Source organism: Fusarium pseudograminearum, chromosome 3 (genome assembly GCF_000303195.2).
Source record: "Fusarium pseudograminearum CS3096 chromosome 3, whole genome shotgun sequence".
Classification (NCBI taxonomy): domain Eukaryota; kingdom Fungi; phylum Ascomycota; class Sordariomycetes; order Hypocreales; family Nectriaceae; genus Fusarium; species Fusarium pseudograminearum.
This window is the reverse complement of record NC_031953.1, coordinates 3,193,452-3,206,555: the sequence shown is the minus strand read 5'-3', so window position 1 is coordinate 3,206,555 and position 13,104 is coordinate 3,193,452. Positions and strand designations below refer to the sequence as shown.

Below are 13,104 nucleotides of genomic sequence, written 5' to 3'. Positions count from 1 at the left end.
TTATAGTATATAATTTACTTTATTTACTTTATTTACTTTATTTACTTTATTTACTTTATTTACTTTATTTACTTTATTTACTTTATTTACTTTATTTACTTTAAAAAAGAAAAACTATTTTATTAAATTTATATTTAAACTTCTTTATAAAACTCTATAGCTATAGTTACTCCTATTTCTATAGAAATAAGAATACACTTATTATGCTTAGAACAGGTCCCTTTACTCCCTAGGGAGTAAAAAGATCCATGAATTACCTCTTGTAAGCAATACCAGCCTTGAGGATTAGAGTGCATTAAAAGAATAATGTTATCCTTTGCACTATAGTAATTGAGGAGAGGAGCAACCTCAACAAAGGTCTGGAGCATCTCGTCACGCTTATCAGGATTGTAATTGACTGGAAGGTCATAAAACTCATCAGCGAGCTCGAGATACACCTTGGCAAGCCCCCCAATCTCCTCCTCGCGCAGCGAGAGGACAGGGTGGGCTTCGCAGATAGCCTCCATCTCAGTGGTGGATTTGCTCAACTGCGTTCGCAGGTCTTGAACGAGATTGCCATTTTCAACGAGCTGGGAATTTGTCTCTTGCAACTCGTTATGGACTCTCTCGATCTCGGCCTTGGCCTCAGCCAGGTCACTTTCAAACCTGGTGGCCTTTTGTGTAGACTCCAACAATGTAGCTTCAGATGCCTGTGTTAGGCTAGATAGCGATTGTTTAGCCCTCTCAAGATCAGACTTTGACTTCTCAAGCTCTAATGTCAGATGTTCCATATCGGATAGCTTGTAATTCATAGTCTCAATCTCTTGTCTTTGGCTGTTGATCAGAGCGATCTTGTCAGTCAATTGACCATTCAGCGCTAGCTTCTCATTCGCCCATGACTCCTTCAATTCGCGGTGGAGGGTGTCAGTTTCTTGAGAGCGTTGATTGCCTAGCTGCTGAATTAGACCTTCCCTCTCGATATCCCATTGTCTCCTTAATTCGACTTGGTGATTCTGGGCTTGTTGAGAGCGAAGGTCATTAAGCTGTTCAAGAGCAGTATTAAGCTTACTCTGTAGCTGCTGCGTCTCCACAGTGTACTCTTGAATCTTTGCTTGGGCCTCCTGCAACTGTCCAGAGCATTCTTGGTGATGTCTTTGACTTTGATCGAGGTTGGTTGTCAGGACACCCACTCTCGCCTGTACAGTATCCAGTTGGCCTCTGACGGCAGCAAGGTCTCGTCTGTCCGCCTCTCTCTGTTCCAGTAAAGGACGGGCTTCGGCCAGATCTTGCTCTGCTGCCGTCAATGTCGTGCTGAGGTCTCGGATTCGCGCATTTCTGCGTTGCACACGATTCCTCTCATTGTCGGTCGCGGCAATAGCAGGCTCCAGTGCTGCCATTGCCTCTTCCAACTGTCGGGTGATGTCGGTCACCTCAGTTCTGAGCTGATCTCGTTCACCCCGGAGTCTGTCCGCCGCATCCTTCTGAGTGTTACGTTCTCTACGTAACGCTAGGATATTGGCTGTGTATTCATCGGTTAGCCGCTCGTTATATGCAGCTCCAATATCCGTCACAGAGGGCAAGGCAGCGACAGACTCCCTGATTGCTGCAGTCTCAGCTAAAAGAGGCTGAAGAGCGTCTCCTTGAAGACTACCAGCAAGCGCTTCATTGATGGCGCTGGTCTCGTCCATAAGAGGCTGGAGGGCATCTTGCTTGAGACCACCGCGAAGGGCTTCCTTGATTGACTCAATCTCACATGCAAGAGGTTGGAGACTCTGCTTGAGGCCATCAACTGATCCTTCAAGACCCTTCACGCCATCGTAAGTGATCTGCTGGTCTGCTTCTATAGCAGCGACAGATCTCTTAATAGTATTGGTCTCATCCACGAGAGGCTGAAGAACCTCTTGCTTGAGACCATTGCCAAGTGATTCCTTGATGGCCTTTGTCTCGTCCATAAGGGGATGGAGAGACTGCTGAAGATCATTGAATGACGTGTTGATGCCATCCAGGGTGTCTTCAGCAAGCTGTTGGTCTGCTACAATAGATTCTGTAGCCTTCCAACACTTGGTCGTTTCACCTTGAACGTTGTTCAAGGTAGTCACGACGGCTTCAACTGAAGCTGACACTCTTTCAAACCGTCCAACCAGATCTTCTTTAAGAAACTGGGCCGCCTCATTCTGTGCATTGTTTGCAGAGGCGGCGTCGTTGGCGGCTTGGAGAGTGTCCGCAGCAGTAGACTTGGAAACCCTTACATCCTCAGCGAGATTAATCATCTGATTCGTAAGGGCTTCGAATTGAGAGGAAAGGCCCTTTGTGAGACCCTCTTTGAGAGTACTGAACTTGATAGCCTCGGCTGCTAGAGCCTCTCTCTCAGTCTCAAGCTCTCGGATCTGGCTTTGGTAGCTTTGCTTTGCTGCCTCAGCTTGAGATCGAAGAGTCATGAGCTCAGCATGCTCGTTCTCGACAGTTTGGCAGGCAGATTCGAACACCTGGCGCAGAAGCCTTCTGTGATCAGCGTCAGGGACGTACGCCAGCCATCTGTCGATTGCTTCCATCATCTCCGCATGATTTGTGTTGAGTTCTTCCATTTTGCGTGATGATGTTTGGGGTGTGTTCTGTTTGCCGGAGGGAAATTCTTTAGGCGTGCGTTAGGGAAGGTGGCCAACGCACCTTCCCTGTCGCACACGCACCTTCCCTCTACAGCGTGCACGGCGACTGACGCACAAGGCATGTTCTTTCCCAGGCTCAGTGATTCAAATTTTCCTCCCTCAAACACTGTGACAATCACATTATGGATTCATTCTACGAACAAGAAATCCAGGACTATCCTGAGTCCATTCCCTCGCTTCCTGTTGTGCGTAGCGCAGAGATGCCTATGCTATGGGACGAGGAACATCAAAGGTTGATTGACTCTTGTGTAAAGAGTAAATCCCTTTACGAGATGTACCTACAGCTGCCCGTACTAGCTGCTGCCCTCGAGGATAATCAGACCTTGAAGGACAACAACTTTTCTGTGGCTCATACAGTCAACGCGCTGAACCGCGCTGACTGGTCGATGCTTGAACTTTTGCATAGCATGGATCACGATGTCGTGCAAAGCATAGTCAAGAATACATTTGCCTATGACATGATACAAGGGAATATCCGTTGTTTCCCAATGCCTCGACGGGCTTCCGACGTGATTCCTGGCGTTTATGTCATTGGGTTAAGCATCGATGGACAAAACGGTCGATTTCTCAACATCAAAGAGATGGAGACCGTTGTCGAGGAGATGAAAGAGTATGTAGCTGGATACAAAGCGCATATTAAATATCAGTCTGCCCCAACATCCCTGTCAAGGGACGAAGCGCATGCACGTCGTCATATAAATCATGTTGACGGGTTCGCTGGGGGGGCTATGAAAAAGGACGACCCCGCCTTCATCAAGAAGGAGGAAGAGATGCCGAGCATCGAGGCTCTGATCAAGACATTCGAAAAGATGTGTGATAGGTCTATAGACAGTACTGGGCTCATACGGATGCACCAGAGTCCTCTGTACGTGGGCTGCTCCAAGCATCTATTCAGTCGCACGTCGGTTTATGGTCATGAGAGTGTTAGACATATCAATAAACCTCTTGGCCTTACCATTAGTATACTAAGAAAGCTTGGACATAGAGTTCAGCTGACTATCGGTAACGTCGTGCGAGTTTGGAAGGCTGACCAGCTGCCAAAAGCAGAGCAGCTGGTTACTACTCTTGCAGGATCCCTTGTGTATCAACATGGGTTCAATGCAACTGAAGCGGGAGGGACCGGTTATGGGACTATCACCGATGAAGAAGGTCTGAGGACTAATACCGCCTATCTCATCTCAGGTGTCAAGATTATAACTTCAAATCTGCGTGATAGTCTCCAGGAGATCGGTCTCCGCCAAAGATACATTGAGGACATGAACCGTATTCATGTTCAAATTGTCAAAAGCAAGGAGTGGCTCCATGACTGCAACAAGTTGCTGGAAAGTCTGCCGCCCAATTTCCAATGGGGTGAGCAGATAACAGAACTCGAGGCAGTTGCTGATGAACACAAACGAATTCTGGAGGATTTGAAGGAAGCTCGAAAGTTCTGGAATCTTATACTCCAGATTCAAAATATCGTTTATGAAGAGACTGGTCGAGGGCTACCCCCACCCTATGAATATGAATCCTAAGGCCGGGATTCTAGCGAGGGACTGCCTGTAATAGGGCAGAGGTTGGCTCGCTGGTACCTTCAGTAAGGCGATTCACTGACACATTGTCGTAAATGTGTTGGCTCACTTTTGGGTGGACTTCTGTCATATGAAGTCCAATTCCAAATTCTGGGGGCTGAGCTAGAGAGGCGCAGTCTGCATCCGCGTGTCGTCTACACCGACCAGCAATGTTGCAGTGGATATCCCCTACAAAACTAGCGGCATTTTGACCAAACGGAATTACGTAGCCTGCATTCCATTGGCTAAGGTTATATCAAATTATCTGACTGCGGCATGATTGTGGATCACGCCCTATAGGAAAGTAAGCAAGCATGTTTTGCTACCGGGCATGGGATAACAAGCTTAAAAGAACCTCGACAATCCACCAGACATTGGCCACCATTACCCAGATTGCTTGATTGGTATCTTCTAGCAACATGTCTTGCCTTCAACAATGGCCTTCGCGCAGCACACATCGAACTTCAAGTCCTAATGCAGTCAGGTCAAGAAGATCACACACAAAGTCTCGCCATGGATGCTTAGGATGCAAACAAAGAAGAAAGAAGGTAAAACACAACCCTCATGCTACTTTAATACATAGACTAACAGGTCCAGTGCGATGAACAACGACCACAGTGTTCGCGATGCCTCGATAAGGATATCCCATGTGAATACCCTCGCTCGCCAAAGTCCCGAACTTTGAGATCACCTGTGTCCGATACAGAAGAGACATGGAATCAACACCAAAGTCTTGCCGTCCCGACTCCTGATTTTTGTCGATCCACTGGTACCAGTCTTGGCTCAGTATCCAGCATTTCCTCGCCATTCCTTGCACCAAGTCCAAACTACGAGCTCAGTCCCAACCTATTCACCCATGAAACCATTGCGCCGTCTGTGGATCTCGGTGCAACAGAACTCGAGCTTTTCAGCTACTACCTATCGCATGCTGCTCGTTCCATGGCCTATGATGACGAGGACTTGTACGCACTACAAGTCGGCTTTCCGAACCTGGCATTCCGGAGCAAACCCCTGATGAGCTCCATCCTTGCGCTTGCAGCAGTGAGAAAGTGCTATGATCTACTTTCTGAGCCGAAAACACGGAACATCGATAGAGTGCAAGTCACAACCCTTCTGGCTCTTGCCGACGAGCACCACCGAGATTCTCTTCGTCAGACGCAAGCTGATATCCCCAATGCCAACCACTACGACCACGTCGTGGCAAATGCACCTCTTATGGTACTTTATGCAACAGCAAACCACGCTGTTCGGATCAAATTGTCGAATACACTAGACGACCAAGATGGGCATGCAACTCTAGCTCCGGCGCAACTGCACTGGATGACACTCATTCGTGCAGCCCATCTGGCGTATACAGGTCTTTTACACTCTACCAAGGACTTCAGCTTACTGGACGATTTCACGACCAGCCCCCCAGCGATAACTCTGAACCAGCCGATTAGTGGACTTGTTCCCATGGCTGAGAATGGACCTACCCAAAGGACAGAGACTCTACTCATGCCAATCATTGCAGCCACATACAGCTCGGCGCTTGAGAAGTTGCAGACAAGAGCGCAAACCCTGCAGTTTTCCATGCACCTGGCGTCCCCGGGAAGGTCCAGGGAGCATTGTGAGCTTCAAGCTTGTCTTGTCGCGTTGCAGTCCCTGGCCAGTATTCTGAGCGAGTTATTCGAAGCAGGTGACGACAGTCATGATGCATCTCAGCTTGATTTGGAGAATGATTGGGCAGCTTTGAGTCAGCTCTCTGATGTCTCGCCATGGTTGAGGACGTATATGGCACGCGTCACATTTTCAACGCCACCGAAGCCACTGAGGCGAACCATTATGTGGTTTCTCAACCGAGTCCCCTCAGAGTTTCTGAGTATCATCCAGTCAACCCTCGATAACATCCCGGAGACTGTCCCCGATGAAGGTATCCAATGTGACGCCGATGATGCCTCTGAGGTTTCGCGACTTTCTATGGACATCTTTGCCCACTGGCTCGTTTTAGTCATGCTACTGGATGGTGTTTGGTGGATCGGTGGGATTGGAGTCTTTGAATTAGGCAGAATCTCAAAGTATATGGGCCGACAGCAAGAGGGCTCGACGGGGCCAGAAAGAACATGGTGGCCAAAGAGCATGCTTCGTATTGCAATGGAAATAGGCAAACAGGACTAGGTTAGAGAGAAGACAATAGTCATGTAATTTGAATATGATTCTAGCGAATGGACCCTAAAGTTGTTTGATTTTAATACATCTTTGAGTACTCCTACTTCCATCTTCCATCATCATTATATTACATTCGTGGGATTGAGTATTTTCATCGCAACTGGTCGTCCCTTGTCCATGCTTTGAAGGATGCCATTGGCAACAACGACTCCCGACGCCAGTTAAACGCAAAACAAGGATCCTTAGATGTAACCAACTAGCAATTACAACAGCATTGTTGGCGTGATAGAACACTTGCCCCCTCCCTTGGCTCCGCGATATTCTTGTAATGAATAATTCCACCTCTCTGCCCATGTTTGTACCCTGCATCTCCAATGTGTATATCTTATAGTCAACGCCTAGCTTCCTAGCTTCCGACCGATTTCACCCCTTTCAACGCCAGCAACGAAGCAATGTCATGGTGTTGTGTGTTGTGATGTGTTGATGTTGGTGGCGGGAAGAGGAAAAAAAGCTCATGTGTGAGCATTGGAGGCATAATGCTTGAAATGTCTAATTGAAGATGAAAACCCTATTATCAGGGACCTGTAAAGATGGTTAGCTATATGAAGAGAGGAACGGTCCAAGGACTGACTGTATGAGGGTGCTTGATGTGGTGTTACAGAAGGTAGAAGTAGCCACTTTGCACGGACCGGAAGAAGCTTCTTCTAAATAGCTAGTATTATGGAGTGCAAGTGTTGCTGCATTGGCCAATGTCGTGAAGGACCGCTGGACCAAGTACCCCAAAAACGAAGGCCCCCGTCTGTAGGGACAAAGGTACATAGGTACATATCTGCTTGCCGACAGCCAAGTATCCCTTCTTGTTGTTAGAGCTGGCCATCAAGAAAACTTTCATTGAAAGTTTTGAGTTTTTCATCCGGAGCCTTGTCGTTGGAAGTTTTAATTGCACCAACAAGGCCCGGGCTTCAGCTCAGACACCTAAAACAAATTGACCTGCTCTTGCTTGGATGTCCAAGCAAGGCTAGGGTGAAATCACAAAAGTACCGCAGCTGGTCAAAAGGCACGGTGTGGTCATCAGACTTGGCCTGTCCTGACGTGTGAAGATCGGGGAACCTTATCCGACCATGCTTGTAAAGCCGTAGAATAAGGCTCCCTAGCCTTGCTTCCGTTGAAGCCTGCCCCAACTTGGCGTTGGAGTGGGTGCAGACCTCATCGGCTTACTCTTGGGATGATTGAGCGTATTGAAGGAGCCCAGCCACTGATGGCGGAAAGAGCCCGGTTGTAGCTGTAGGACGGGCGGACACAAGGGAAGGTCTTTTGGCAAATCCGAAATGATCGTATTTTGGGAAGGATCAGTAGAGGGAATTGCCTTGGACCCTTCTGGGACCACCTGTCCACCCTGGTCTTGGCCATCTGACGATGGCTCATTGACGGGGGCAGACGTTGCCTGTCTACTCTGGTCTTGGCTCTCTAAAGATACCTCGACCTGAATAGACTTGCTCAGAGTATCGGCTTCCTCAGGGGAAGCCGGCTTCTCTTGGGTTTCAACCTCACCGGTTTGAACAGTGTTTTGTTCCGTACGGGGAGGTTGCTGGGACTCAGTCTCTCCTGTTGGTTGAACTTGAAGAGCCTCGACCTGAGCAGGGCTGCTCTTAGTAGTAGTTTCCTTGACGGAACCCTGCTGGGTCTCGGCCTCTCCTTGCCTTTCAACACGAAGACTATTTCCCTCATGGCCCATCTCTCCGCGACTTGTGGGATCCGCGGGGATAGGGCCTGTCACACGAGTTTGGGAGTCTTCAAATCTCCTCGCAAGCTCGCGGTGACTTTTGGCAAGCTTCTTGATAGAGTCTTCAAGCTTGGTCTCATTATTATTGACGAGATCAAACTCTTGTTCGAGTGTAGTCTCTATCTTGGCCACATGTTGGCGCACAGCGTCGGAGTCTTTTAGGAGCTTCTTGTTTTGCCCCAAGAGCTTGTTGTTTTGCTCCACAAGCTGTGCCATTGTCTGTGCCGTTGTCTGTCGCTCGTTTCTGGCCTCCTCTCTCATCTCTTCGATCTGCGTCACCAATGCCGCGATATTTTCAGAGTCGCGGCGGGACTGTTCATCTCGAGTCATGAGATTGCCAAACAAACTACCCGAGGGGAACGGCCAAGGTCGGCCAATATCTCCAGGGCCGGGCGGGCCCAGAAAGTTTCCAGGGCTGGGCGTGCCCAGAAAGTTTCCAGGCGGGGAGACACGCCCTCGGTCATCGTCGTCCACCTCATCTTGGACGAAGGGTGCGTCATCGGCTTCAGTATCGATAACGTTAGCCAGATTATCTGGCTCCTCTTCGTCAGAAGAAGGTGGAGGACCGATGTCTTCCATGTCGAGATCTTGCTCACCCTGATCCTCGTCATCCTCGTCATCCTCTTCATCCTCTTCATCCTCTTCATTCTCTTCATTGTCGTCGAGGATTTGGGATCCGGGACCGGATCTGGGAGCATTGATCTCAAGTTGATCTTCATCCTCCTCTTGTAGAGGTGATGAAGCCTCAGCCTCGGCATCATTTCCTGAGGCCGATTTCCTCTTGAGAATCGACCTGCGAAAGATATCCTTGGTAAAAACCTCATAGAGATCAGGAAGCTGTTCCATGCCCGGAATATCTCGACCACTCCTCACCTTGCTCCAGGCCTTGAGTGCATCGTCTGCCGAGTATCGGAACTCCTCCCGGGTAAATTCCATTGTGTCGACAGCTTCAATCACAGCTTCCAAATCCCATGATGTGAGAGGAAGTGTGGGGAGTCCGTCTTCACTCAGGAACTCATCAAGTATCGGCGGCCTGATGGAGGACTTGGCCTTCACAGTCTCGCCGATATGAAAAAGAAAGTCTGACCATGGGCAAGACTCTCCATTGGCACGTCTTCTTGCAGAAGCGTGGATCTTGTGGATGGATCGCCGTGCCATTGTACCTCCGTAATGTTTGAGTACTTCATTCATACGGCGTATAGCCGGGCATGTCGATGCATCGATTAATATGTGATCTAGCGTTCCACGGTCGTCTATGCGACAAGCGATCGCATACTCCAATGCAGTCATCAGCCTCAAGTGATCTGCCTCCCAGCATGGATGAGCCATCAGTGTCATGAACTTCACACAAAAGCCCTTGGAGTAGAGTCCAAAAGACATCTTGCCGTTTTTTGACGTTGGCTGGTACTTCATCTTTGCCGAGGGGCACATGAAATAGAGTGGTGGACACTCATAGAGACGCATAGAGAGCTTCCACAACCTCAGGAGGTCTGAGTGTGCACTCGCATTCAATGTTCCGACGTCTTCCTTTACGTCAGACTTGTTCCACCGCTCAGTGACGGCTTCTTCATCTTGTTCGGTCAACCCCTCAACGGGGGACACGAAATCTCTGATGATTGCAGCCGTATCCCGGAACACTTCGAGGGGGCGTTGTTCAAGCAGTATTTTTGCCTGTCGAACAGCCTCCTCGCAAGGTTCGTCGTTGGCCATGCGGCCGCGCTTGTTGGGTCGCTGCTTTGCAGCCGCGCCCTGTGCGTTTCGCTTGCGTCCGCTCATTTTGATTGTATATAGTTGTGCTAGTTTTTTTTGTTAGCAGCGACAGTAGATAAAAGGTTTCTGACCTACCGGGGTTTATATAGCGGTTGTGTTGATGATGATGGTGATGTAAAGATGAAAATGAATCAGGCTCTCCTTGCATTGGCAGTGTGTAGTTACAAGGCACATCATTACCTATGGTCCCGTGATACATGGCTGCCTAATTCTCAAAACTGCCCTTTGACCTTGCAATTTTTTTATCTGCTAAATCTTTTCAACAAAAACAACATCAACACCAGCATCAACATCACCACCACCACCACCAACTACCGAATTCCGCAAATATGAGCGGAAAGATTGTTTTGCCTGACCATTCAGGCGTCGACCACTTTGACCAGAATGCCCGTCGTCAGTATATGAAGACGGTGTTTCGACAGCTGGGTCTTTGGGATGATTTCAACGACAGGCCCAAGTCGACGAACATCCGTGCTTTGTGCGAAGACCTTGTGAGTCAGCGGGGTGAAACCAACGGGTATCACAATCTGAGTGAGCCCTCTTTCGAATACCTCACTGACCGCACGGTGTGGCGCAATGTCTGTAAGTAATACCCATGTCCTCGCTAAATTCTTTTACTGATCATAGCCCGCTCAGTGAGAAGTGGTGGTATCGCATACGAAAGGGCTCCATGGCCTTGGAGTGTGACCGATACGCCCTCGCATGATGACTTGACGCTTGGCATCTCTAAAACTTACAAGAGATGGCGACTCAGTCATGGAAAGTCGATTGAGGAGCCTCCTGGTGGTGGCAAGCGTGCCCATCAGTTCAAAAAGCCCCAGGAGGCATCCCAATCGCCTGCGGGCCAAAAGTTGACAATGTCATCTGCTGGCCCAGCAGTTGAAGCAAAGGTGCAGACCACAGAGGCTGCACCAGCTACCATGGTAGCTGCCGGTGCTCCTGTGAAATCGCAGGGAGCTAAGGCTTCTACCAAACCACCTGCGGGCCAGAAAACCACAAAGTCGTCTGCTGGCCCTGCAGGTTCAGCAAAGGTGCAGACTGCGAAGCCTGCACCAGCTACCTCGGTAGTTGCCGGTGCTCCTGTGAAATCACAGGGAGCTAAGGCTTCTACTAAGCCACCTACGGCTGCTGCCGCGGCTCAGGTTGACAAGGTCAGTCAAGCATTCAATGCCTTGGCCTTGGAAGCTAGAGCTCAAGAGGCAGCCAAGGTAGAGGCCTTGAAGAAGAAGGCTGCCGCTGAGCAAGAACTTTTGCGTAACCGCAAGGTTCGATGCACAGTGGCAGAGGCCATCTTCAAAAAAGAGCTTCTCAAGATCGAGGCCAAGGAACTCAGGGCCTATCATAATGGCGCAAGCCTAGGTAATGTGTTGCCTGTGCAGTCCTCGATCGCTGAGGTTGAGGAAACCTTGCGTGGTTTGCCTCTTCCTGTCAGAGATGTGTTTGGTGCTCGAAGCGAGGAGGTTGTCCCGGAATGCACGCTCCCTCCCCATGACGTACGTGAGATGATATGGGAGGAGCTGATGATTCCGTTTGACTTTGGCGATTGCTTCCTCGGCCCCTTTGAGATTGCCATTCCACCATGGTTTGACTTTCATGATTTGGTTCTCGATGGTCTCGACAAGATCAGAGAGAATCGGTTGATTGATCAAGACCTTGAAATTGCCTGGGACACCAAGAATGGACGTCCCGTGTCTCTAGTTGTCGGTCCGCATCCCCGCCTCTTTTTCGATGAGGAAACCCGGGACGAAGAGATGCAGGACAAGTTACGCTGGGCACGTGTACGAACACTCTGGCACCAGGTCGCTGAGTGGCTTCTCGCTGGCTACGACGACAACCCAGTCTGCTTGGCTGACTTTCTACAAGCGAGGACTGATGTCGTGTTGTGCCGTGGTTCCGCGTTTTTGGAGTTTCCTAGCAGTATTCCCCAACTCCTGAACCGCTGGGACCAAATCAAGGCCAACCCAGGAGAAGCCTCGGATGGGGCATGGTACACGAGAGAGAATTGGGATATGTGGATGCCAGAGATCTACGCCTATATCTCTCGCCCCAACGGCCCGAATCCTGCAATGCTTGAGGATTGGGTCTTGCGCGAAGAAGGGGCGTTCAATGAACGACTCACAATTGCCACAGCCATCTGGTCTACCTTTGAGGCCAACAAGGCTCTTGGCTGGTACGACCATGTCATGAGTATCATTTCCAACTAGATGTGTCATTACATCTTATCTTGGAATCTCAATACATGGGCGTCTAGTACAAAATGTCCGATATAATTCGGACGTTCAGGGTGCGACGACTCGTAAGAGTCGCGCACTTTTGTATGGAAAGGGAGTGAGGTAGACTTGCAAGTTTGCTGCCCTCGTCAATGGTAGCGAACTGCTTTGCTGCCTCTGTAGCGCCGTTTAAGGGTGCAGGTAAGTCTACCCATATGACTACAAAAAGGCAACCTGCGCCCACGGCTGCTCTAAAGAGGTTTCAAATACTCCCCCAGTAATATCTTTACTGTTTTGTCTCTTCATTTGAGCGTGCAGGGAAGCCTGCCCCAAGCCTACAAAAAGGCTACCTGCGCCCACGGCCGTGCGAAAGACGATATAGAGACTTCTCTAGTACCTGCTAATGAGACCAACCTCAAGGTCTGCTTAGAATATACAAAGTCGTCTTGTTTCTATCACAAAGCCCCTTTCTGCCTAGGTATGACCCTATTTGAATTTGGTGTACGTCACTAACAGTCTATAGTTCTTTGTCCGCTATGTTTACTCCAGAATACAGATATCACGCGAGCCCTCAAACGATCCTGACCGAACAAACGATCCTGACCGAGCGATCCTACCCGAAGGATGACCTAACTGAACGAACGATACTGGCCGAACGAACGATCCTGACTGAACGAACAGTCTCGCCTGAACAAACGATCATGCCCTCGAACGATCCTACCCTCATGAATGATGGAACGGAAGCTTAGGGCAGCCGACATCTTCTTCGATAACCTCTGTGAGATGCATCTTGCCGGCTGTTGCGATGACTTGAGTGGGTTTGCGATGTGTTGATGTTGGTGGAGGGAAGAGGAAAAGGGCCGGATGGAAGCAACGCATTTTATGCCTAGCTGAGCCTTATGTTAGGGCAGGGCAAAAAAAAACAAGGTTATGTGTGAGGGCATTGGAGTCATAATGCTCAAAAGTATGATTTATGATGGAAACCTTATCCCCAGGGC

At 49.3% G+C, this 13,104-nt stretch overlaps 5 protein-coding genes across 5 annotated transcripts, besides 4 other annotated features; 3 read left to right on the top strand and 2 right to left on the bottom strand.

Annotated features, from left to right (window-relative positions):
- Positions 1-10: 10 nt before the first annotated feature.
- Positions 11-103: a microsatellite.
- Positions 104-139: a repeat region.
- Positions 116-152: a repeat region.
- A 20-nt stretch (positions 153-172) lies between these two features.
- On the bottom strand, positions 173-2,564 carry FPSE_10359 (uncharacterized protein; the record flags this gene model as incomplete). The annotated part of the gene is made up of 2 exons (XM_009263476.1): positions 173-178; positions 258-2,564. The coding sequence occupies 2 exons, from the start codon at positions 2,562-2,564 to the stop codon at positions 173-175; spliced, it is 2,313 nt and encodes a 770-aa protein (XP_009261751.1).
- A 203-nt stretch (positions 2,565-2,767) lies between these two features.
- FPSE_10360 (uncharacterized protein) lies at positions 2,768-4,159 on the top strand (the record flags this gene model as incomplete). Its single annotated transcript, XM_009263477.1, has 1 exon — positions 2,768-4,159. One exon carries the CDS (start codon positions 2,768-2,770, stop codon positions 4,157-4,159), a length of 1,392 nt encoding a protein of 463 aa, XP_009261752.1.
- A 455-nt stretch (positions 4,160-4,614) lies between these two features.
- On the top strand, positions 4,615-6,352 carry FPSE_10361 (uncharacterized protein; the record flags this gene model as incomplete). The annotated part of the gene is made up of 2 exons (XM_009263478.1): positions 4,615-4,743; positions 4,793-6,352. 2 exons carry the CDS (start codon positions 4,615-4,617, stop codon positions 6,350-6,352), a joined length of 1,689 nt encoding a protein of 562 aa, XP_009261753.1.
- Positions 6,353-7,493: 1,141 nt separating this feature from the next.
- FPSE_10362 (uncharacterized protein) lies at positions 7,494-9,902 on the bottom strand (the record flags this gene model as incomplete). Its single annotated transcript, XM_009263479.1, has 1 exon — positions 7,494-9,902. One exon carries the CDS (start codon positions 9,900-9,902, stop codon positions 7,494-7,496), a length of 2,409 nt encoding a protein of 802 aa, XP_009261754.1.
- Positions 9,903-10,168: 266 nt separating this feature from the next.
- Positions 10,169-10,206: a microsatellite.
- A 19-nt stretch (positions 10,207-10,225) lies between these two features.
- FPSE_10363 (uncharacterized protein) lies at positions 10,226-12,100 on the top strand (the record flags this gene model as incomplete). Its single annotated transcript, XM_009263480.1, has 2 exons — positions 10,226-10,478; positions 10,533-12,100. 2 exons carry the CDS (start codon positions 10,226-10,228, stop codon positions 12,098-12,100), a joined length of 1,821 nt encoding a protein of 606 aa, XP_009261755.1.
- Positions 12,101-13,104: the final 1,004 nt, after the last annotated feature.